At 45.4% G+C, this 26524-nt stretch overlaps 1 protein-coding gene across 2 annotated transcripts; it reads right to left on the reverse strand.

The window, feature by feature from the left end:
* Positions 1-4256: 4256 nt before the first annotated feature.
* adkb (adenosine kinase b) lies at positions 4257-24759 on the reverse strand. Of its 2 annotated transcripts, none has more exons than XM_017723887.2 (11): positions 24595-24759; positions 21126-21196; positions 19546-19599; positions 13035-13113; positions 12364-12536; positions 11897-12005; positions 9473-9643; positions 7317-7352; positions 7092-7206; positions 5766-5852; positions 4257-4533 (listed from the first exon to the last, which is right to left on the reverse strand). In XM_017723887.2, the coding sequence occupies exons 2-11, from the start codon at positions 21179-21181 to the stop codon at positions 4409-4411; spliced, it is 1005 nt and encodes a 334-aa protein (XP_017579376.1). In that variant the 5' UTR covers positions 21182-21196; positions 24595-24759; the 3' UTR covers positions 4257-4408. The 2 variants fall into 2 exon arrangements, with proteins under 2 accessions (XP_017579376.1, XP_017579375.1); XM_017723886.2 differs by having other exon boundaries at positions 21126-21200; positions 24595-24745.
* Between the last annotated feature and the right edge of the window lie 1765 nt (positions 24760-26524).

Raw genomic sequence — 26524 nt, forward strand, 5'->3', positions numbered from 1 at the left:
AGGATGAAGATCCTCAGAGAGACGGGAGTGAATGAAGCTGTGACTGTTTCCTTCATCTCCAGCGTGGAACTGAGAACGGTACTAAAGCGATGAGGCTCCAGGCCTCGCGGCGGGGCTTCGCGCCGTGTCATCCAGTGAAGGGCGTTCGAACCTTCCCCGTGATAAACCTCACTGCCTCCACGGCTTATTGCTTTTATAAAATAATATAAATGTACAGCAAAAAAAAGAATATATTCAAATGCACAACGTTTTAGACAATTATTTAAGTTATTATTAATAATAATCAACATAAGTATTCCTCCAAGAAATGTAGTCCCTTCAGAGTGCGGTCCCGTTGCTAAGCAGATATTTCACGATTTTAAAAACTTTTCTCGTATAAACGTGAACATGTAATAACAGCAGTGTTGAACGTCAATACTTTGTTTAGAAGCACTTTTTTGGTCACTAAACCACCACCGCGAGTCGTCTGCCGGTCTGACGACGCCACTGTTCTCCGGCTGGGGCTGCATCTCAAACGGCTCCCTGCTCCCTACAAAGTGCACTACGCAGGAGATAAAATACTGCGTCCTGCAGCCCAACAGAGCAAAACATCACTAAGAAGGGTCTTTCGGGATTCGGCCACGTTCACACTCGACAGGCAGTGCATTATCTGACAGCAAAAGCGGGAATTTCGAAACTCAATGTTACACAGCGCACTATTTAGCAAGGGGGTACGGAGCCGTTTGGGACTCAGCCGGGGTTTGATGCTACTTCTGACTGAAACAGGGACATGTGCAGCTTGTAAGTCATTCAGGTGACATTATTTAGACTTTATCGCCTCTTTCGAGTGAATCACATCGTGAGTGCTTTAATTCAAGCCTGTGATATTAACGATGGAGCTGTTTAGCCTGTTAGCAAGCCGAGCAGCCCGGTTCTAGATAAGAAAATAAGCATGTTTTATTTTATGTTTTTATGCTGTATAAACAAACATATTGCGTGGCCACGACTTAGTAAGGCGTGGGAATGAGATTAAGCTGTGGCCACTGTGACTAAGCATGGCATGGGCGTGGCCACGACGTAATTATCTTGTTCAGCCAGTCAGGTTCAGGACTGGAATGGTCAGTTTCATAGATTTTACTTTTCTAAAACGCCCCGCCCGGTCATTCGGACAGTTAGCATAGTGACCCACAGTGGCCAGAACACACATTACAGCTCAACTGGTGTTAATGTTGACGGGAAAGGTGAAAGGAGCTGTTTTTAAAGTTCACTCATCACAGACTACACAAGTACAGCCATTTACTCTCCAGAACCTCCACCCGTCTTCTGAGATTATATGGAATGCTGATGATAGGAAAACAGTAATAAGGCTGAAATATTAGGTTTTCTTTGGGGACTAATTTAGCCTCACAACACCCCGCATGTATCCATCCACCCTCAATATCTTAAAAATATGTCAACGCCAAACTGCAAACCCCCAACTGCTCCTCAGGCATCGTGGATAGCGCTGCCCACCGCTCCGGGCAAGTGTGCTCACTGCCCCCTAGTGCGTGTATACTGTTTCTACTGACCACCTCCTTGTTTCTGCACTCACTGTCCAGTTTATCAGCTCCACTGACCGTATAGCTGCACTCTGTAGTTCTACAGTTACAGACTGTAGTCCATCTGTTTCTCTGATACTCTGTTACCCTGTTCTTCAGTGGTCAGGACCTCCATGGACCCTCACAGAGCAGGTACTACTTGGGTGGTGGTGTGTTAGTGTGTGTTGTGCTGGTGCGAGTGGATCAGACACAGCAGCGCTTCTGGAGTTTTTAAACACTGTGTCCACTCACTGTCCACTCTATTAGACACTCCTACCTTGTCGGTCCACCTTGTAGATGTAAAGTCAGAGGCGACAGCTCATCTGCTGCTGCACAGTTTGTGTTGGTCATCCTCTCGTCCTTCATCAGTGGTCACAGGACGCTGCCCACAGGACGCTGCCCACAGGACGCTGCCGGCTGGATATTTTTGGTTGGTGGACTATTCTCAGTCCAGCAGTGACACTGAGGCGTTAAAAACTCCAGCTGCACTGCTGTGTCTGATCCACTCAGACCAGCACAACACACACTAACACACCACCACCACGTCAGTGTTACTAACCCAGTGAGCGTAGATCCCCATGGGCTTAACACCAACACCAACACCAACACACCACCACTGAATGTGCAAGAACACAAACAGAACACACAGAGGCTCCAACATCCGCTCACATACGGCAAGAAGAGTCTCTTTATTGAAGTGTTTATTGCTCAGACAGCGCAGGGCGGTCCGAGGGGAGTGTGATGAAGTAACCGCCCCCCTCCCTACATCACTATGCATATTTAAAAAGTTGTGCGTTTGAAGAGTTTGGTGTATCGTAAGGAAATAAACCTGAAAACACAAAATAACGTGGAAGTTAATAGTGAGGAAAACGTCTTTCACACACTCCAGTTCAGTTACATCACTTGGTCTGTAATATTCCAAAACTTTAAAACGCGTTCACGCCAAAACACTCAAACACCGGCGATGCGTGGGTTTACTGCGGCCGCCGGGCGACACCAGGCCGGAAAAACCCTGTTTGGGAAGATCCACTCTGTCTGAAGGAAAACTCAATAAGGTGTATATTGGATTAAATCACTTTAATACTATGGATCCTGTTTTTACCATTTTTCAGGAATAATTTGGAGAAAAATCGAATTTACAAGACTTGCCAGGCTCTTTTAGTTCTGCCCTGAGCTTCAAGGTTGATCTCTAACAAACAAAGGAAGCTCATCAGCATCAAAATTGACCAAAGTCTCAATTCCACAGGTTTCGTCCTGCTTTTGTCCATCTGTACAGATAACAGTCAGTGTCCACATAAGCCTGTGAGTGCAGTCAGCATGGTGCTAGCCTGTAGAGAGAATTCCCACCCTGCGTCGTCTTCCAGGCGTCTCGAGCGCTAGGGGGCGCTGCTGAGCGAGTCCAAAATGACTGGGTTAATATGGAGCATTTGACCCAAATCCTAGTTTAGAATTCCTTCATTTCCTGAACAGCGTAAAACATTTTAACACCGCTGTTTTATTTAAGAGCTTTTAAACTCGAGTTATAGGAGTTTAAACGGCGCCTCGTGTGCGTTTATGACGTCAGAGAGCGCGAACAGCCAATGAGCTGCTCCGCTCGGCCATCAATCATCCTGCTCTAGCAGTAAAGCCCCGCCTCCTGCTGCCCGAAACCCGTTTACTGTAGAATAAAGGAAACACACAGGTGAGATTTCTCTGCTGTTTTAGTGAAATTTGTCCTACTACTGTCTGAAATGAAAGTTCTGGCCGAGTGATTAGAAACTATTTTAACTTCATTTTTAGCCGTTGAGCTCCATTCACCCCCATTCATTGAGGACCCGCTTGCAGGCGCCCTCTGCTGTTCAGCAGCGCTACTGTTGATATAATGGGGGAAATAGGAAGCAGCCAGGCTCCTCAGAAACCGGCTCTGGTGTGAGTTTCCATTATTTATTAGCTACATTAGCCTCGTAGCTTCACTGCAAAACTAAAGCAGCAGTCATGTCGGCCGATTTGCTGTAAAATGTGTAAACTTGATATTTCTTTACTAAACTATCGCTTTGACCTCAGATTGGGACGATTACTTAAAGTATTTATTATTATTATGAGTATTTTAATAAAGCCCTTTCTTTATGACTGTGGGTCCTGTGGGTTTGCATCGCCATTTTTATTATTTTAAAAATGTTTTAATAAAATCAGAGTCCAGAGCTGATATAGGAGAGAAATAAAAAGAGCGAGTGAGCGGGTGAGAGACACAGAGAGAGAAATAAAGAAAGAAAGAAAGAAAAAGAGAGCGACAGAGAGAGAGAGAGAGAGAGAGAGAGAGAGAGAGAGAGAGAGAGAGAGAGAGAGAGAGAGAGAGAGAGAGAGAGAGAGAGCGCAAAAGAGCAAGAGCGAGAAAGAGCGAGAAAGAGAAAGAAAGAAAGAAAGAAACAGAGCGAGAGCGAAAGAGCGAGAGCGAGAGAGAGAGAGAAAGAAAGAGCGAGAGCGAGAGCGAGAGAGAGAGAGAGCGAGAGAGTGAGAGCGAGAGCGAGAGAGCGAGAGAGAGAGAGCGAGAGAGAGCGAGAGAGCGAGAGAGCGAGAGAGCGAGAGAGCGAGAGAGAGAGAGAGAGAGAGAGAGAGAGAGAGAGAGAGAGAGAGAGAGAGAGAGAGAGAGAAAGAAAGAGAGAGAGAGAGAAAGAAAGAGAGCGAGAGAGAGAGAGACGCTCCCAATCTTGCTCAGTCAAAAACGAGTTCAAGTGACTGTATTTAAGAAATGCCCTCAAAGGAACTGTAAACAAACACAGAGGCACACGAGTCGCGCGCAGGCATCTGGTCAGGGAATTTAAGAGAGAGAACAAGGGAGATGGAAGGACACCGAGTTGGAGAGAAGACGAGTGTTAATTAAAGTCCGGTTTTTCGGGGAAGGTGCATCCGGAGCGCTGGATGATGATGTTGGCCGCATAGTGACCCGCACGAATGCACTGTTCCAAAGATTCCTCCTGAACCAGCTCTGACAGGAACCCTGTAACACACACACACACACACACACACACACACACACACACACACACACACACACACACACACACACACACACACACACACACACACACACACACACACACACACACACACCCCGGTCAGGCAGAACATTCTGACCACCTCCTCGTTTCTACGCTCACTGTCCACTTTATCAGCCCCATGGACCCTCACAGAGCAGGTACTGTGTGGGTGGTGGGTCATTCTCAGCACTGCAGTAAAACTGACATGGTGATGGTGTGTTGCGCTGGTACGAGTGGATCAGACACAGCAGTGCTGCTGGAGTGTTTAAACCCTGTGTCCACTCACTGTCCACTCTATTAGACACTCCTACCTTGTTGGTCCACCTTGTAGATGTAAAGTCAGAGACGACAGCTCATCTGCTGCTGCACAGTTTGTGTTGGTCATCCTCTAGTCCTTCATCAGTGGTCACAGGACGCTGCCCACAGGACGCTGCCCGCAGGACGCTGCCCACAGGACGCTGTCGGCTGGATATTTTTGGTTGGTGGACTGTTCTCAGTCCAGCAGCGATACTGAGGTGTTTAAAAACTCCAGCAGCACTGCTGTGTCTGATCCACTCGGACCAGCACAACACACACTAACACACCACCACCACGTCAGTGTTACTGCAGTGCTGTGTCTGATCCACTCACAGTTTAGCATTTGTTTATATCAGATGTGTGTAAATATAGGCGCATTCACTTGAACTGCGTTGCCAAAGTTATTAGTATAATTGTTATTTATGTTTTATTGGTATTTTAGAGAACACTGACAGTTTGGCTTGGGCTACTGAACTACTACGACTAAACTCACACACCAAACGGTCAGTGAAACATGCGCACAACCAGATCTGACCGCACACTTGGATGAATGACTGCTGATGTCTAGTGAGGAGACCTGCTACTCATTCATGTCTCTGGGGTGGTCACACAGTAGAAGGCGCTCCTCAGTGAGTCCAAAATGAATGGATTCCTATGGAGCTCTTGTGCAAAACACATTCCCAGAGAAAAAGGCACCACATTTCTACACAGAGGACTTTCTAACTGTGAAAGATCTCAGAGAGTTTTACAGGATTCACACACCTTCCTGCGAAACCTGTTAACAGGAGAAGCGCGAGCTCTGTCAGTAGAACCCTTTTCTAAAGTCCCGTAATTCAACCCCACTGATTTAATCTTCGTGAGAACAGTTCAGTTAATAACGCATCAAATAACGTACCTCCTACAAACGCGTCTCCTGCTCCGTTAGTGTCCACGATGTCATTCTGATCAATATCAATCACAGGAAACCTCGTCACCTTATCACCTGGGAGAACGACAGAGCGAGAGGGAAAAGAGAAGAAAGAGTGAGATAAAATAAATAAAGTTACATTTCACTCGCTCCTCGTTCATGTTCATATATAACACACCCATCAGTCATAACAATAAACCACCTCCTTGATTCTACACTCACTGTACAGCAGCATCTGTGTCTGATCCACTCACACCAGCACAACACACACTAACACTGCTGAGAATGATCCACCACCCAAACAGTACCTGCTCTGTGAGGGTCCATGGGGGTCCTGACCACTGAAGAACAGGGTAACAGAGTATCAGAGAAACAGATGGACTACAGTCTGTAACTGTAGAACTACAGAGTGCAGCTATACGGTCAGTGGAGCTGATAAAGTGGACAGTGAGCACAGAAACGAGGAGGTGGTCAGAATGATACGCCAGATTTGTCTAGATCATCTAAATTTTTGACATTTTTGTTTACATAATTTGAAGACATCAGCTGCCCTTTATATCATGTAAGCATCTCACAATGAATGAACCGTCCAAAATCACTTGGAATTTTCAGTTTCCATTTACTTCCATTATAAGCTCATGTTTTTTTCCTTTGTAGGTGAATCAGGCTTGGAGTTCCCTTAGAGTGGATACAGCACTGCGCAAAAGTCAGAGACCACCATTCACTACCTAACTTCCAGTCAAAACAGCCATCAAGTACAAATCCAGGAGATTCAGCTCCTCAGAGAACCTGCAGACACACCTCCAAAGCTCAGTCTGAGAAGCTGGTTAATGATCAAACCCATTCAGTGGTGCTGAGGTCTGGACTCTGGGGAGGTCAGTCCATCAGCTTCTTTGTTTGATGTGTCCGTCTCCTTTTCTCAGTGAGGTTCTTCTTGATCAGCTACACGTCCTTTCAGACCCACAGCGCTGAGTGGTCTTCTCACAGTGGAAGGATGGACAGAAGCCCCTGTGGATGTTTTCAGATCTGAAGCAGCTTGATCTTCTCCTCTCTCTCAGAGATCAAAGCTTTCAGTGCTGTTTATCTGATGGGGGCAGGTTTGGGGTCGACCAGCTCTTCCAGGTGGTTGTTAGGAGCCTCGTTTTCTCTGGAGCTTTTAAGTTTTTCTCACTTACTTTCCTTTAACGTTCTCTTTCTTTATGAAAGTGGATGATCTAATGTCCTAAATAATTGTAAAATTCTGAATAATTTTTCTGATTGGCTGCTTTGACTGGACAATAAGAGTAAGAGGGAGAGAGTGTGAGAGACACATACCTACAGTCGCTACCGTGTCCTCTTTGCCCTGAGTGAACACCACGATCCTCTTTCTGTTCTTATTCACTTTGGGGAGGAGCTGGACCTTCCGCGCAATCTCCTCTATGTCGTCTGTCTACAAGCACACAGAGACGACAGGACGAGGTGAGAACTCGTTTAGGGTAGTTCTGCTGTGGGCTTGGGGGAGAGACATCTCCGTCTGTAAGCCTTTAGGCGTGTACTCACCTCAAAACCCTGCTCTTTCCCAAACATAGCCGCCTCCTGCGGAAACAGCACAAGAACAGCAGTTCAGAGATCAAGCTGATGATCCACCTGAGAATCATGAAGAACCAGATTCCTGAAAGATTTCCCTTTTCATCCCTTCATCAGCCTTTCTCCATGATTTTACCATCAATGTGGTGATGTTTTCATTTTGAGAGAAACAAACGACGACAAAACAACAGCGGAACAACAGATGAGCGCAGTCATTTTGTAGTTCGGCATCAGCATCCAGACGAGCTCTGGGTCTAAACCGTAGTGGGATGGATTGATGGTGCTACCACTCGGGATTCAACGTTGTGGGTACAGGTCAGGTTTGGGAAACTTCCTCAAAATACCAGCAGGTTTTATCCAGATGAGAAAAACGGTCTGAGCAGCTCTACCTGAGAGATTTCCTGGGCGCCTTTCCCATTTCTCCTTTTTACCCCTACCCCTTGTTTTGGAGTGTTGCCCCTTGTTCCTGAGCTACAGGGCAGTGGTTGAGATGTTCCTCTGAAATGAGCCCCTCTAATAAAAGAGCATCACTTCATTAACAGCTACTAGCGCCGCTCTGTAGGCGACCCTGCCCGTCTGCAGGGACAGCAGAGGAGGGGAAAGTTCAGCTCCTCACTGCTGGGCTTTAGTTACATTTAGGGATCATACGCCTTCAAAGAGGGGGGCAGTTATTTATTATCACCCCCCCTAATTCTTCAGTGATATGAAGCTGAAGTCAGAGGTTCTCCAGATTCTTGAGAATTTTCCCGTTCCACCTTAAATGGAGCAGCAGTTACAGTCTGGCGCTTCAGGCGTCAGAACTGCTGGACTATTTAAGGTGGAACGGGAAAGTTACTGAGACATCAGCTACTACTGAGATGTTTTTATGCTTATGACGAAGGAAAGGACCATAATACATGATTTTAAACGAAGATAAAACAACAGTGGTTGTATTTTTAACAGAGAAAATCCTCACATTTGTGGGTTTCTTTGGCCTCTTGTTCAGCCAGCTTGCTGTTTCTTTTTTCTGTCATAACTTTGTTTAGAGGGTCTTGTAGCCCCAACACTTCACCCCACCCTTCTATCAACAAGAATCAGGGCACCCTACCCCTAGACGTCAACATGCAAAACGGAGGGATAGGGCTAAGCGGTAGGCGCAAGGGGTGAAATGGGACTGGGGCTTGGTTTTCCAGATCTTGCATTCACTTCCACAGTTCCTCTTAACCGAGAGGGACGAAGCAGGCATAAAGAGACATACCGCAAACGAATGAATAGCCTCAGCAAAGTAGAACGATCATTAAATCATGTAAACAATAGAAAATGATGATGGCAAAACAATTTAAATAAATTAAGTCATTCTAAACAGCTGCAAAGCACAAAACACACGTACAGTGTTGAGCCTTCAGTCCAGCGGCCACAGCTGGCCAGCAAAACACCACAAATAGCCGCTGTGGTTGAATTCCTGCTGTGTGTTTACTGGGAATAAATAACATAACATAGTGAAGTTACTCGCAGTGAGGCCGACGACCACGACTGCCACGACTACAACAGAGATGAATGTGTCTGCGAATAGACTCTCTCAGATATCGGATGTCAGTTCGCCTCGATGTAAATGTGCGGGTGGGAGCGGGACAAAATGTTTCAGTTGCAGACGGAAGCGGGACAAATGATTCCGAATTTCTGCGGAAGTGGGATGAAATCTTAACTGTAATTGTGTAATAACGGTTTCAACACTGGAACCTGAGAACTGGACCCACAGAGCTGGATGGGTTTTTTTATTGCCTCTCCTGCTTTAAAGGCATCTACCAGCTTCATTTTCAGATTCACAGCCAATTTCATGGTTGTCGATTTAAGAGTCAGAGGATTTATTACACTCAGGAATCATCACCAGCCGGCTGTTTCTAAAGACGATTCCTGGCCCTCCTGACCAGCACTAACGAGTCGATTAAAGCCTAATGGGTTAATAACGTTCTCAGACTTTACAACGGCACACCAAGCCGACCTGATTACACTGGAGCCCGTGTCTCTGTAGCTGCTGTTCGGTTCTGCTGGAACCTGCGATGGAATTTGTTTGGCAGAAATGAACAGATTTGTAAAGGATCTCTGTGGAGGGAACAGAACGTCTCGAGCGGAGCATCACACCCACATACCGTCTCGTTGCCGAACAGGATATCGACGTAGGGCATGACCTTCATGAGCGGCTCCTTGAAGAACTGGCTGATGAAGGGGGCGGAGAGGTTCAGGCCGAAGATCTTGTTGTGTTCACATGCGTGTTTGGCCACTTTCAGGATGGAGTCTGGAGATACGGTCAGGAAGAAACCCTACAACACACACACACACACACACACACACACACACACACACACAGAGTTCATACTTTATACAGGACAAGTGTCTGCACTTTTAAAGGGTTATCTGTGGCTAATAATAATAATAATAATAATAATTTTTCAACTGGTTAAATCTCTTATAACCTACGATTAGTTCAACTATGGTGTGTGTATCAAAAAACTGCTTGGTGGATCCTCCTGTGTGCTGATACTGCCGCCACCATGTTTCACTGAACACCAGGCACCAGTCTTGACCCGGTTAGTGGTCTGTGCAACTCCTAGCGTACGTATTATTAACTGCACTTCAGTCTACAGCTTGACTGTAGGTGGAACAGGTTGGGTAGGTTAACTGGCCAATTCGTACAGGATAAAATATCTGATCTGTGTGATTTTCCCAAAATTACGTCAGACAGCTGGATCGAAGCATCATAGCCTGGATGTTTCGCTTTAATGCTCAGATTAAAATGCAAAAAACAAAACCAGAGACGGACCAGACGGAACAGCATTAGGCTGAACTGTTTTCACTTGAGGATTTTTATTCTGCTGTTTTAATTTTTTATTGCATTTTCATTTTTCCCCTCTCCTTCCTCCATCCTTTCATTTTTTTGGTTCTATTTGTTTTGTGTTGTGAAGCACTTCACCTGCAGCTGCTGTCCTACTGTGCTGGAATTTGGGATGGAATTTTTAATGTCTGAAATTGACTATAAACAGGAGGTCCTCGGGTTACCACGGTGATCCGTTCCTACGTCGCGTTGTAAACCGATCGGTGTACTGTACACAAACACTGTAAGCACTTGTCCTATCGTAACACAGTACCCTGCATAATTATCAAAAAACACATTAAGGAAAAATAAAATACATCTAGTAATGAAATGAAACAGTAATAAAAACAGTAGGTCTTTATCTTTTATAATCGTAGCGACAGTCGAACGACTCGGTCCGAGCGACCGGCCAGTGTTTGTCGCCGTTTCCCCTTATCGGACCGCTTAACGAGATCTAATCTCACTTCCATGGTGATGGCCTTCCTCTTCTTCGATGCACTGCCATCAGAAGAGTCTGCCTTACGCTCGGGAGAGTACAATGCGACTGGGGGGACGCCGTCTTCCTCGATCCACAGCCGCGTCACGGCGTATTCTTCCGCCGCGCACACCGACTAGTTCCCGCACACGAAGCTTGCGTTTACGACGTTTACGACGCAAAACCACTCAAGTCGAAACAAGGCTTTATATAGTATATGGGAGATTGACGTAACCCGAGGACCTCCTGTAAACATAGATTACTATTATTATGATTATTATTATTATTATTATGATTATTATTATAGGACTGCTCCAAGCTCTACTTTACCAGTTAGGTGTCAGTGTTTATTACCAGGATTTGTTAATACACGTCTGCTGGGTTGAGCAGTCCAGCTCAAATCGACCTCACGGTGATTAAATAAAACCTGCTAATAAACAACAGCACCTCTGTTTCTGCTGAGCGGGAGACGAGCCGACCCGCTGATGAGGCACAGCCCCTTCGTCCCTCACCACTGTAATCTAAAATACTTTTGGTGATGGCTTTTAATCAGATGGGTGATATAAATATGTGAGGGTCTCTCGATTTCGGTAAGTTAAACAAGCCCACTTTACGGGCCTGACCCGGTTCTATCCGGTTTAATTTGGGAATTCGCTTTTGTTTTTTGTTTGGATTCATTTCATTCTAATCGCTGAAGCGAACGTCCAGGCTACGATCTTTCGATCTAAGACATCTGAGGTAACAGACACTTTATTCTGTACGATTCGACCCGTCAAATTCCACAAATTCATTACAGGGCAGCTCGAATACGGCTCTTCTTTGTTCCGGAATTAATTAATTAATTAAATGATTATTTCGTTAGGACACTTGTAGAAACCACTAAGATGGGAGATTCACACTGGATTAAAATGACCGATATCATCGGCAATCACTCAAATTACAGGAGCTAAAATTAACCCAGCAAATCTGTAAGGCGTTCATCAAAAATATCCAGCTGTTGTATTTTATCTTTCTTTCCTTTTTTGGGCTGAACAAATCAGAAATTGACTCTGACCAAGGACCTACAGTGCCCCCTGGTGGAGCTCAGAGTTCAGACACTTCATGGCTCTTCAATATGAGAATGTAAATTACAGAGAAGCCAATCTGAATGTAAAAAATTCTAATTTACATTTCTTTTTTAAACTTACAAAAAAAATCTGAAAATGACGGATCCCTAATTTCACTCACAGCGATGTAGTAAACCTGAGCTTTCTCCACCAAGCTCCAGTTCTTGTCCAGGTCCAGGTGCTTCTCCTTTTTGTAGCAATTTGCAGCTGCGAGGTTTGCAATTAAAGACCTGCACACAGACACAAATTCAACACTTCGTTATATATATGCGCAATGTCTATACACTCACTGGCCACTTTATTAGAAACACCTACCTTGTGTTTCCACTCACTGGCCACTTTATTAGAAACACCTACCTTGTGCTTCCACTCACTGGCCACTTTATTAGAAACACCTACCTTGTCCTTCCCACTCACTGGCCACTTTATTAAAAACACTTGCTTTGTACTTCCACTGATCACCTATGATGACTAACAAACTGGGCATCAACAAATGAGCTACCGACTCTAACTGCAAGGTGGAGCCACGAGGAAGGGGTTTCTGATAAAGTGGACAGGGGGTCTAGGGGTGTGAGAGCAATTTCTGACCTGTTGTCTCCAGTAATGCAGGCAGCACAGGTTCCTGTGGGCTCCTCAGTCTGTTCGTAATAATGTGCATCCACATGAGCCTCCGCAGCCTTCTGCTTCAAAATCTCACCAAAGTGGTCCTTCCCTATACAGCCGAAAAACGTGGCCACCTTATGGGGCTCCTGGATCATCCACTGTGGAGAGATGACCACACACACACACACACACACACACAGGTCAGAACGGCACAGTTAAACACACCGAGGTTGTGAACTGCCAGCTACTATTACACAAGTTACTGGGGCAGGTAGCAGGTCTTCCAGTGCATGGATCAGGATGTGAGGGCTGATGAAGGGATATCCGTTTAACCCTAATCCTAGGTGATATAAACATTAACAGGTGGTTGTTAGGAGCCCCATTTTCTCTGTAGTTTAACGTAGGCAACAGAGAAATGTGCGAGGCAGCTGAGGCGAGATTGAGAAGCTGCTTGTGTGAGTGTTTGATAAGAAACCACCTCTGCAGCTTCTTCACGAGCAGCTTTTGTTGGGAGGACCCAGCTGTAACTCAATGGACTCAAGATGGGAAGGATGGAAGAGTTAAAGTGGAGGGAGGTGCACGAGAGTAAAGGGTGAGCACATTAAACATTACGCTTCCCTGTTGAGGCTGTAAGTGCGAGAGAAACAGAAACAAACCTGTGCGATTTTGACCGAGTTCTGAGTGGAGCCGCCTGCATGATACTCAACTTTACTCTTCTTCACAATCTCCTCAAACCTGAAACAAACAAACAAGAACAATCACAGTGACCGTAGCTCATTAAAACAGGCGAACGTCGCTGGACCCCTCAGCCACACAGCTCTCACACTTCCAGAACAACCCAGATGAGCCCAATGGGCCGTCCCTCAAACTTCCTCAACCACACCGACCCATATTCTCTCAGGTCGATATTTAATATGCCTCATTAGTCGTAAACAGTTATTTCTTATTAAAGAAGTGAACTGGTCCGAGATTGAGGCCACATTTGTTATAACATGCTCTAATTTTAATAACCACACAGTCAAAACTTCTTATAGTTTAATAACCTGATGGACACTTAATTTAACCGGCGCCACCGCTGCACACGGTCAATCTGTGAACCTTAATATTCAGTAATATTAATGAGCCAGCAGGTGGCAGCACAGGGTCTTACAAGTCTTCTGATTTATATCTAAACTGAGCGGTTCTGAGCGGTTTGGTGTGAAACGCTCCGTTCTAGATAATCTTACGGAGTCAGAACCGTTCACAGTGGTGGTGATGGGAACCAGACGTCCCCCTCTAAAAGCTCCTCACAGTGGTGGTGATGGGAACCAGACGTCCCCCTCTAAAAGCTCCTACAGAAAGTTCCTACATGAACTGGTTCTGAATTCACTGCCTGATGACTGAGACGCTGTTTTATGAGAGTTTAGAGAACTTCAACTCCATTCATGGTGGAGGGAGACATGCAGGGCGCTGTGCGGCAAAATAGTCCCCAAAGAAAACTCATTATTCCAGATTTTCCACTGTTTTCCATCATCAACATTCCATATAAGCTCAGAAGACTCGTGTAGGTTCTCTGGTGGTTCTGGATGATAAATAAAGGGTCTATATCTGTGTTGTAGTCATGGCGACGCCTGGTTCCCATCACCACCACTGTAAAGAAAGTCTCTACAATGAACTACAGCTGCACCTAGCGATTGTTCTCATTAATCGATTGTTGATTAATCTGTTATTTTCTCAATTAATCGATGAGCTGTTCAGCCTAGACAACGGCGGAAAGTGGTGACGTTAGTGTTCCCTAAAGCACAAGATGACGTCCTCAAATGTCTTTTGTCCACACAAAGATATTCAGTTTACTGTCACAGAGGAGATTTAAAAATAAATAAATAAATAAAATAGAGATTAATAATAAAAAAAACTCAACTTGAGAATCTGAAATACTCAAACCAATTAACTGATTATCAAAATAGGCGACAATTCATTTAACAGCTGATGATTAATCAGTTGATTAACTGACTGACTTCTCAATCACTAAATTATGTAGAAATCTATAAATAAATAAATAAATACCAGCGAAATTCCTGATTCATTCCAAGCTTAGGAGGAGATGTGGACATAAATTTGACACCATCACAAATGTAAACACATTGTCCTCATTTTTAAAAAACCTACTTCAAAGCCACAAAAAAAAATTTGATTTTTTGTGTTAAAACTGAATTAATATGTGAGGAGAATAAAAACAGGCTACAGTAATAATAATAATAATAATAATAACAACCAATAATCAGGCTGAATTACACATTATTCAGCATATTACAGATATCATTAGTACTAAAAGAACAGGTTTCACTGCGGAGAATATAATTATTATTATGATTATTTCTGTTTAGGTGTGCAGTCCAGAATGTTAATTACTGAACGAAACCTCAGTGTCAAAACCGTCACTTCTGAGGGATGTTTTTAAACGCAGCGCCACATGTATCACCATGTACTAATGCCATATCGTCCACCTGTACACTCTACCTTAGTCCTTAGTCCCCGTTGGTACTCTTTGATGCTGTTCTTTATTATTAGAAAGCCTTCTTACCTCCTTTTTGCCCCCTCTGTGCGTCTATTTATGGTTATATCTTTACACCGCTGCTGTCGGAACGAAACCTCGGATCTTCAGAACGGTAACTTTATAGGAGAAGGCAAAAACTTGCTTGACTTGCATTAAAAGTCAATGGAACCAGACGTCTTTTCAAGCCAATTTGTGTAATTTCTTTTGGTCCATTCATCCCGAAATTTACACACAATGTAAAGAACAACAGGCCTTTTCAAATCATGCCAAAAACTGAAAAACGTCAAAAACGGAGATACGAGGTTTTGTTCCGACAGCAGCGATACGCAGACTCATGCTGCTGTAGTGCACGACCTTCACTCTATTCTGAATGTCCTGTATTCTAAACACATGGTAGTAAATCTCACAAATCTAAACTATTATTAAAACTCAAAAGCACATCAAAGGCACTTCAGCATCTCAGCATAATAAGTAGGGCCGATCGATTCGGGGGAAAATATCTGTGATTTTTTTTGACTAATTAGTTATTTATTTTTTACCAAAAAGATGAGATTATCCGATTTTTCTGCATTGAGGCTCGACCCCTGAGTGCAGTATGTCAGTCAGCCTGTAAGCTGTGGTTGTGATGTCACAACACATGGATGTTTGGTTGCCTCTGAATGGTCTAAATCACCAACAGGCAGCGCACAAGCTCTGCGTTATTAGGTTAAAACTTCCCCACTTAAAATGTTTTTGATCATGTCGGCTGTAATTTTAAAAAATAAAAAATAAAATTGCAATTTCGATATAAACACGATTGATCGTTAAGCCCTGCCGATAAGGACAGCAGACCTGTCAGCCCTGCAACCTGTGATCGTGACGAAGCCCTGCGAAGGTGAACTAATCACTTAAAAAGCAGTCGCATCATCAATCAGGTGCTGCACGAAACCAAGCGCTAACAGCACACCTGCCAACGTGACCACAGTCTTTCAACACACAGCCGAGGCTCTGAGGCCACAAGCGCTGCATGAAGACAGTTGGCATGCAGAGAATTTCAGTGCTGACTCAGGACTTCCTGTGTGATTTAAATGCTTCCTGTTGTCACAGGCCTGGCACATGAGAAACAGCCTGAACGAGCACAGTTACAGTGACGGCTTGATGAAACACACACAGTACACAGCGTCTCCGCCCTCTGGCCCGAATAACATGTCCGAGGTTTGCATCTTTAACTGTGGACAGTTGGGCCATTCTCATGAAACTGTCAAACCACATCCACAAATACTGCGTCTTATACAACAGTGCTGGTATGGTTTCTCACAAACACTGCATCACGTCGCTGAGACACCGTTGCTAAGCAACCACTCTGGCAGCTGTAGGAGACGCTCGAGCCATCTGAACGTTTTTACTTCTCACTTCGCCACAAACAGAAAACGGACGCTGTTAAGACCACATCTGACCGACAGCCGATTTGGTCCGACTCTGAAGACGAGACGACACTAAATTCCCAAACTGTCGTCTCCACTGAGCAGCTGACGAAGTGGTGCCTCAAGAAGGCCAGTAAGCTCTTCTTACCATTCATCATCATCATCATCAGTGTACATATACATCATCGATCTACAATTAGTATTTACTACAGGCAACACGTCCAGGCTGCAGCTGTACAATGGGGAGTACCCATATAAAATTTTTTACGTTGGGGGGGGGGGGGGGGGGGGGGAGAGAGAGAGAGAGAGAGAGAGAGAGAGAGAGAGAGACAGAGAGAGAGAGAGAGAGAGAGAGAGAGAGACAGAGAGAGAGAGACAGAGAGAGAGAGAGAGAGAGACAGAGAGAGAGAGACAGAGAGAGAGAGACAGAGAGAGAGAGACAGAGAGAGAGAGAGAGAGAGAGGGAGAGAGAGGGAGAGAGAGGGAGAGGGAGAGAGAGACAGAGAGAGGGAGAGGGAGAAGGAGAGAGAGAGAGAGAGAGAGAGAGAGAGAGAGAGAGAGAGAGAGAGAGAGAGAGAGAGAGAGATTTTGTCGCTTTGTCTACTATTATTAGTGTTTGTATTATATTATTATTACAGTATTACTATTATTATTACTGTATTATTATTATTACTGTATTGTATGTATTATCATTTAATCAGACCACTGAGGTGATTATTTGTCTACTATGTACCTACGTAGGTTTAGGAATTCAAAACATTTTACAGTAAGTGTGAAAGTACAATACATGCACACAACAATGTGGGAATGGTTATTAAGGGAATGGGAAAGGTTTATGTAGCGTAAAGGTGTAGGGGAGGGATAGTCTATAAATACTTAAATAAATATAGCGTCCCTAGGGTATACAGGGTGGTCCTGGAACGTAAGACCCTGTGATAAACGAGGGAACGCTGTATTACTACAGTACTTGGGGTTTAAGCATAAATAAAACCTATAAGTGAGAATTTTATTTTTAAAAAATAGAGTTTAGTCATTTCTGTATCTGTAACTGAGACCTGGTCTGAAGAAGTCAATGCCTGATGATTCAGAGTGGAATTCTACACAATCACAATCTCGCATTCACACCAGCGCCCACTCGCATCTCCCACCTCACAAGCTTCCCCGGCCAAAGACAGAGCAGGATGTGTTTATGATGTGTTTATAGGGACACGCTGCAGTGGAGGATTAGAGTCCACAGCAAACGGAGCTAACGCACCCCCACCTTCATTAGAGGGCAACATAAACGCCTCATTTTTATTCAAGCACAAATTTGACCTCCAGTGGAAAAAACTGTGAGCAGATGTATATTTATATGCATGTCGCTGTTGTCGGAAGAACATCTCGTATCTTCAGAATGGGAACTTTCCAGGAGAAGGAAAAAAATCTGCTTTAATTTTAATGGAAGTCAATGGAACCAGACATCCCCCCCACCGCCCAAGTCATTTTGGACTGTTTCCTTTGGTCCATTCTTCATGAAACATACACAACATAAAGGGCAACAGGTGTTTTCAAACTACAACAAGAGCTGAAACACGACAAAAATGGACATACAAGGTTTTCTTCTGACAACAGCGATGTTTGTATGTATATACTCATATTTATGTATATTTCATGTAATTTTATAAGCCTCCTGTAATACAAAAGCGTCACTTTGAGAAGGAGATGAATGAAAATGCCTTAAAGTTCTGCTGAGACATTTAAACAAGAATCGCCAGAGGGCGTTCATCTGGAATCCCATTCCTGCCAGACAGAGGAGAAACACTCCAATTGACGACTTCCTGTCAAAACAACAGCTTCTTTTCTTAAGATTTTGATGAAAAGTTGGGAAGATTTATTTTCTCATTATTTTGACATTATCTGATTACGCTGAAGTAATGACTTGTTTACTCGGGAGTTTTAAAGTTCACATCTAAATAATGGTTTATGTTCTTGAAACGACGACTGATTGCCAAAATAACAGCTTCCATTCTAGAGATTTAACTGCTCCACCAAAATAACAGCTCTCCAGATGGTTGAAGCCCTGGCTTATTGTCTAAAATTATGTCTGATTTTCCCAAAATAGTCTTATTTTCTGGGAATGGTGATTGATTATTTCAAAATAATACAAACAGAACCCTTGTAAAAGCTAAAGTGGAAAGCTTGCGAAGGCTCACTGAAGCAAGTCAATCGGCTTGCTGGAAGAGCATCTCTCATTTTAGAGATCTGATTGATCTGCAGCAGCCAGAACAACTTAGAAAAATGTGTGTTTTGCATTAATGCTACAAACATTCATGCGATGTCTGTCAGAGACTGACCGTAATTTCCTCGTCTGGAAGCGTTAATGTGGCATTTGCATGGCTGGCGCTCCGTGGCTGGTTTACCTGAAGGACTGAGCCTGAGCCGCTGTGCTGCATGATACCTTTCATGATTCACTGACAAAACGCCACAGAAGCTGAGAAGAACCAGATCTTTAATTCAGGTGTTTTCACTCCGGGTTTGGAGCCACTGCGCTGTATAGTTTAGTGTTTCTCTCTGCTGTTCACACCTCGTTCAGCTCAATGAGGGATTAATCATCTAATAATAAGGTATTTTAACCAGGAGACCACAGTGCAGGGCTTTCAGGACTGGAGCTGAACTCTGAACTAAATGCACCAGCAAACTCAGAGTCACGTCTGTCGAAACACGACGTGGTTTGCAGCTCCGTTAGGGGGACGACTAGAGGGGAAACTGTATAAGGATCACAGCCGTTTTATCGACTTTGTCGTGGAGCGTTTGTCTCTTCCGAAGTAAGGAGAGTCATTTTAGCCGTCTTTCATCTCTAGTTACGTTCGTGCAAAGCCAGAAATTTGGTCCCAAATAGGGAGGCCACAACAGAAACCCTCGGATATAAGGCCTTTGCATTTCATGAAGCCGCTCACTGAAGATATTGAACTTGACCAGATGAGATCATGCCTGGGAGAGGGGGGACTGGCAGGAGGAGCACTGGGTGGAGCCAGAGGAGTCTGATATTTTCACAGATTATCTGTCTCACGAAATCTGTCCCACTGACAGGCTTCAGCGAGCTTTAGCAAATATGACAAAGTTATTTTTATCTGGGTTTATACGGGTAACCGACGGCAGCATTTAATCTACAGGAGTGTAACAAGGGGTAGAGGTAAAAAGGAGAAATGGGACTGGACTCATCCCTGTAATGCAGCATCAGAGACTCACAGAGCTTTGTGCTTTTCCTCAGCGAGGATCTGATCGTTGGGCTTCAGGCCGTACCTGCACAGACACAGACAAGCAAAAATGATCAATAATGATTTAATACCTGCTTATACTGAACATGAGGCTTAGGCTTTTAATATATAAAGATCAAATTAAATCTCAAAATCTCTTGAAATGAAATTTCTGCCTCAGTCATATTTGATATTTAAGGGCCGTCTCACCAAGTCTCCGGCCAACCTTCCCCGCCAACCCTCCCGCCAGCCTTCCCCGCCAAGTCTCCCGCCAACCCTCACCGCCAAGTCTCCCGCCAACCTGCCCCGCCAGCCTTCCCCACCAACCCTCCCCGCCAACCCTCCCGCCAGCCTTCCCCGCCAAGTCTCTCGCCAACCCTCCCAGCAGCCTTCCCCGCCAACCCTCCCAGCCAAGTCTCCCACCAACCCTCGCCACCAACCTTCCCCGCCAACCCTCCCGCCAGCCTTCCCCGCCAACCCTCCCAGCAGCCATCCCCGCCAAGACTCCCGCCAACCCTCCCAGCCAAGTCTCCCACCAAACCCTCGCCACCAACATTCCCGCCAGCCTTCCCCGCCACGTCGCCGCCAACCTTCCCTGCCAACCTGCCCCGCCAAGTCTCCCGCCAACCCTCCCAGCAGCCTTCCCCACCAACCCTCCCAGCCAAGTCTCCCACCAACCCTCGCCACCAACCTTCCCGCCTTCTCAACAACCTTCCCCGCCAAGTCTCCCGCCAACCTTCCCTGCCAACCCTCCCCGCCAAGTCTCCCGCCAACCCCCCCCACCAATCCTCAACGCCAACCCCCCCGCCAGCCTTCCCTGCCAAGTCTCCCTCCAACCTTCCCTGCCAAGTCTCCCTCCAACCTTCCCCACCAAGTCTCCCGCCAACCCCCCCCCGCCAATCCTCGACGCCAACCGTCCCCACCAACCTTCCCGCCAGCCTTCCCTGCCAAGTCTCCCGCCAACCTTCCTGCCACCCTTCACTGCCAAGTCTCCCGCCAACGCCCCCCCCCCCCCCCCCCTGCCAATCCTCGACGCCAACCGTCCCCGCCAACCTTCCCTGCCAAGTCTCCCGCCAACCTTCCCACCACCCTTCACTGCCAAGTCTCCAGCCAACCTTTCCCACCAACCTTCCCCGCCAACCTTCCCCACCAAGTCTCCCGCCAACCCCCCCCCCGCCAATCCTCGACGCCAACCGTCCCCGCCAACCTTCCCGCCAGCCTTCCCTGCCAAGTCTCCTGCCAACCTTCCCCGCCAACCTTCCCGCCACCCTTCACTGCCAAGTCTCCCGCCAACCTTTCCCACCAACCCTCCCCGCCAAGTCTCCCGCCAACCTTTCCCACCAACCCTCCCCGCCAACCTTTTCCCACCAACCCTCCCCGCCAAGTCTCCCGCCAACCTTCCCCGCCAACCACCCCCCCCGCCAATCCTCGACGCCAACCATCCCCGCCAACCTTCCCTGCCAAGTCTCCCGCCAACCCTCACCAACCCTCGCCACCAACCTTCCCAGAACAGGCTTGGACAGGGTCAGTGATGTTTAAGGGTTTGTGAAATTCAGTTACTAGTTTACTTACTTGTCCAGAAAATCTTTGTCCACAACAGCAGAGATATCCAACAAGGGATTCCCCATTCCAAACAGAGCATTCTGACTGAGAGAGAGAGCGAGAGAGAAAGGGGGAGAGGGGGAGAGAGAGGGGGAGCGAGATGAAACACAATATACACAAACACTGTTTGTTTGGCTGTTCACATTATCTTAAATGTGACCTACACGCGTCAGGTCAGCTTCAAAACTGAGCCACAGGCTCAAAAGAACAGCGTCACGCTGCGTCACGCGGCTCATCCAGAGGTAAACAATCACGACTGCCAACAAACACCAGCCACTTCCAGAGGATCAGCTTCATCTTCACCAGCATCACAGGAGCATCATGAAGCTTCACTGACTGTCCGCTGGGCTCATCACCCAGAATGTGCTCGGGCCGTAAAAAGGGCGCGGTCACTTCTTCGGTTCATACCGTCGGATTATTTAAACTTTGCTTTCAGACTTTTAACGGCTGTTTGACGCTGCAGCCTCGTTCTCCTGCGGCTGCGTTCGGACATTTCTTTCCAAATCTCTTCAAACACCGACGGGTTTGGATGAGTCTCTAATAATTCTGGTACAGAAACTTCAGCCTAAATGTTTGAGTCTCAGCAGCGTGAAACTATGACGAACGTCGAGTTGGACCGACGTAGAAGTTGCATGAATCGGCTGTTTAGACCGAGCTGTGTTGCTGCAGGTCGCATGCCTGCACCGCTGCAGTTCGGACACGTAGCAGATTTCCGTAGCTGCTTTCTGGGACGCTGTTCTGAAATCATTCAGCCCGAGGCGCAGGCTTGGTCACGCAGGCTCGGTCACGCAGGCTCGGTCACGCAGGCTCGGTCACGCAGGCTCACTCGGTCATGCAGGCCCGCGCCGACACATTCGCGCACGCAGGCTCACGCACCGCAGGCTCACGCACCGCAGCATTCAGTGCATTCGTCGACACTTCTTTTGGTTTTTCTTGGCGAGTTTTAGATGAATCAACATCTCAGTCGTTTTATGTGGGTTTATATTAAATATGTAATAAATTTATTCTATTTTAAGCTTTAGGCTAAAACAGTCTTTGGTTTGGACGCATATAGAGACTAAATATAACGGGAACTACAGCTTATTTAGCCTGGATAAGCTACGGGTAACGTAGACATACAGCTCAGTCAACCTGCCCTGAATACGCGGCTTTGTGTGAACGCTGAGCGGAATATTGAGCTTTAGGCTTAAACGGCCTTTAGTTTTTGAACGTATTCCTGCTGACAAGAGACACAGAAACCGTGAAGCGTTTTGGTTCCTGATGGTTCTGTAATGTTTTGTTTATGGTTTAACTGGTCAGCAGTGGCTGCTTCCTACATTGGTACTGGTCTCCCTTCCTGAACGGGAACGTTCAACCAGCACAAACAGTCGCTGTTACATCAGAGTCGTTATAAAGGAGGAGACGGTCCACTGGAAACATCGACGTGTGATTTAAACCAACACATGGTGTAAAACAGATGGTGTTTAAAGGGTTCTTAGGCAGAGAAAATGGTTCTATATAGAACCATGGACACTCAAAGAACCCTTTGCATGATATTAGGGTTCTTTGCATTGTGAAAGGGTTCTTTAGAATGATGGAAACTGTGCATGAACGTGCTACTGGCGGTTCTATATAGAAATATTTTGGCACCGTGACACTGGAAGAACCATTTTTGGTGCTACGTAGAACCCTTTTCAAAAAGGTTCTACATAGAACAATCTACAGCACATTCTCCATCCATCTGAAGAACCTTTTCATTTTTGCACAGGGTTCTCTGAGTGTTCAGTGGTTCTATAGAGTACCATTTTCTTTACTAAAGAACCCTTGAAGCACCACTTTTAATATTGCTGTTAAAGTAGAAGAACCATTTTTGGTGTTATATAGAACTCCATCAAAAAGGTTCTACACAGAACCACATACAGCACAATCTCCATCCATCTAAAGAACAATTTAATCATTGCACAGGGTTCCTAGAGTGTTCAATGGTTCTATATAGTACCAATTTGTTTACTAAAGAACACTGAAGAACCATTCAAGAGCGTTGTTACAACAGAGGAACCCTTTTGGGTGCAGTTTAGAACCCTTTTAAAAAAGATACCACATATAACCATGTGCAGCACTATAGGTTCTATATAGAACCTTTTGAACCCTTAAAGAACCATTTTAAGAGTTTATCTCGTTTCTCAAGCTGTTTGGTTCTGCAGGCTGTGTGTTCCAGTGAGGGATGTCAATCAGCACAGCTCATCAGAATATTAGGCCACGCCCACTCATGTCTCCGATGGGTCTCGGCAGTTCTGGAGTTTTATTATATTTGTCTTGTTTTTTTTTCATTCAGTTCTGCAGGATTAATTAATATAAACACTCAATTTTATTAATTATTTTAATTTGCCTGTAATACATTCAGTGTGATCCATCACTAAAGTGTGAAAACGACATTACTTTCATTAATAAAGTGCCTGGAGACGCAGCAAAGGACAAATCCACCAAAATGTTACAGAAGCAAATGGAACTAGTTACTCTAACACTGTGCGTGTGTGTGTGTGTGTGTGTGTGTGTGTGTGTGTGTGTGTGTGTGTGTGTGAGAGAGTGTCCGGTTTCAATGGGGTCTGGCGTGGGGAGCACATGGCAAAGTGCTGACCAAAGCCTTTTGTATGTACACACTCACACACATACCCATATATATACACATATATATACACACACACACACAAATGTAGGACAAGCACAAAATATAAAATACATAAATATAAAAAATGATAAACATTCCAATAACAGAATGTAAACAAATAACATTAATATAATATGCAGTGATTTATTGCATGTTAATGTGTTTGTTCAATCATTTCTATGTGTATTTAACACCCAATACCTGGTCTAGCTGATCAATAATTCACTAACTCTTAAAAGGTCTTTTTAAACAGAAGGAAAAAAAACATATACAGATACACACACGCCTATGCCTATAAACACATGCATACACTCATACATTAACACACCCACACACTTATGCCTACAAACACACACACACACACACACACTCATATATTAACACACACACACACACACACACACAGGTACATGGCTTATTCTATTATACATAGAAACATACACACTCTCACATTAACACACACACACACACTTATACCTACAAACACACACACACACACACACACACACACACAGGTACATGGCTTATTCTATTATACATAGAAACATACACACTCATACATTAACACACACACACACACACACACTCATACATTAACACACACACACACACACACTCATACATTAACACACACACACTCACACACTTATGCCTATAAACACATGCACACACACTCATACATGCACACACACTCATACATTGACACACACACACACACACACACTAACATACGCACTTATAGCTACATACACACAGACGCGCGCGCCCTGTCACTCCGGGTGAGTGGCTCACCTCACTGTCGGCATGACGCCTCGCCGAACCCTCAGAACCGAACCGAACCGAGAAACAAACAAATAAATAAATAAACAAACAAACGCGCCGCACCGTCCTCGCGCCGCACGCCTCCGCACTCCGCACGAGCTCCAGCAACAGCAGCAGCGCGTGGTCTCTCGAAGAAAGCGGAAACCGCGTAACTTGGCTTTCCCTCCGCTGATTGGTTACACCAGCGGTGGGCGGGTCGAAAGAGGGTAATCATCGAAATTTGATTGGTCAAAAAAAGGTTAAAAATACATCGCCTTTTTAATATTTTAAAACAGAAAGCGTTAAAAATTCGGTAAAAATCCATCATAATCAGAAATAAAGTCCTTAAACCGCAAGTTTAGAGTCGCTGGACGTATTTTAATATCTTTTTTTAAAGACTTCGGTTTTGACAGATAGACCCACGTGACATTTCAGCAAATCCCTTTTTGGTTCTATCTAGAAACATTTGACAGACGCAAACTGGAAGCAAATGTACATTAACAGCCCAATTAAAGTCCAATTAAAGTCTTTTATCTGTTATTTACAGGAATGTCAGTTTTAATTTAACCTCATCACAGAATTCTGATGTATGACAAAAAAACTAATTTCACACGCACTATATTTCCAAAAGTTTTCACTCCCCCATCCAATCACTGAATTCAGGTGTTCCAGTCACTTCCATGGCCACAGGTGTATAAAGCCGAGCCCCTAGGCCTGCAGACTGCTTCTACAGACATTAGTGAAAGAATGGGTCGCTCTCAGGAGCTCAGTGAATTCCAGCGTGGTGCCGTGATCGGACGCCACCTGTGCAGCAAGTCCAGTCGTGAAATTTCCTCACTACTAAATATTCCACAGTCCACTGTCAGTGGGATTATAACAAAGTGGAAGCGATTGGGAACGACAGCAGCTCAGCCACGAAGTGGTCGGCCACGTAAAATGACAGAGCGGTCAGCGGATGCTGAGGGGCATAGTGCGCAGAGGTCACCGACTTTCTGCAGAGTCGATCACTACAGACCTCCAAACTTCATGTGGCCTTCAGATCAGCTCAAGAACAGCGTAGAGAGCTTCATGGAATGGGTTTCCATGGCCGAGCAGCTGCACCCAAGCCTTACATCACCAAGCGCAACGCAAAGCGTGGAATGCAGTGGTGTAAAGCGCCGCCACTGGACTCTAGAGCAGTGGAGACGAGTTCTCTGGAGTGACCAATCACGCTTCTCCGTCTGGAAATCCGATGGACGAGTCTGGGTTTGGCAGTTGCCAGGAGACGGTACTTGTCTGACTGCATTGTGAGTGTAAAGTTTGGTGGAGGGGGGATCATGGTGTGGGGTGGTTTTCAGGAGTTGGGCTCAGCCCCTTAGTTCCAGTGAAAGGAACTCTTAAAGCTTCAGCACCAAGAGATTTTGGACAATTTCATGCTCCCAACTTTGTGGGAACAGTTTGGGGACGGCCCTTTCCTGTTCCAACATGACTGCGCACCAGTGCACAAAGCAGGTCCATAAAGACGTGGATGAGCCAGTTTGGTGTGGAAGAACTTGACTGGCCTGCACAGAGTCCTGACCTCAACCCCATAGAACACCTTTGGGATGAATTAGAGTGGAGACTGTGAGCCAGGCCTTCTCGCCCAACATCAGTGTCTGACCTCACAAATGTGCTTCTGGAAGAACGGTCAAAAATTCCCATAAACACTCCTAACCCTTGTGGAAAGCCTTCCCAGAAGAGCTGAAGCTGTTATAGCTGCAAAGGGTGGGCCGACATCATATTAAACCCTATGGATTAAGAACGGGACGTCACTCAAGTTCATGTGTGTGAAGCCAGATGAGCGAATACTTTTGGAAATATAGTGTATATGATAGAAAACTTTATTTACATATGGATGGTATAAATTACTCATGTATACAAACTTTTTTAGGTTTAAAAAAAC

Source organism: Pygocentrus nattereri, chromosome 13, assembly GCF_015220715.1.
Source record: "Pygocentrus nattereri isolate fPygNat1 chromosome 13, fPygNat1.pri, whole genome shotgun sequence".
In the NCBI taxonomy this organism is placed as follows: Eukaryota; Metazoa; Chordata; class Actinopteri; order Characiformes; family Serrasalmidae; genus Pygocentrus; species Pygocentrus nattereri.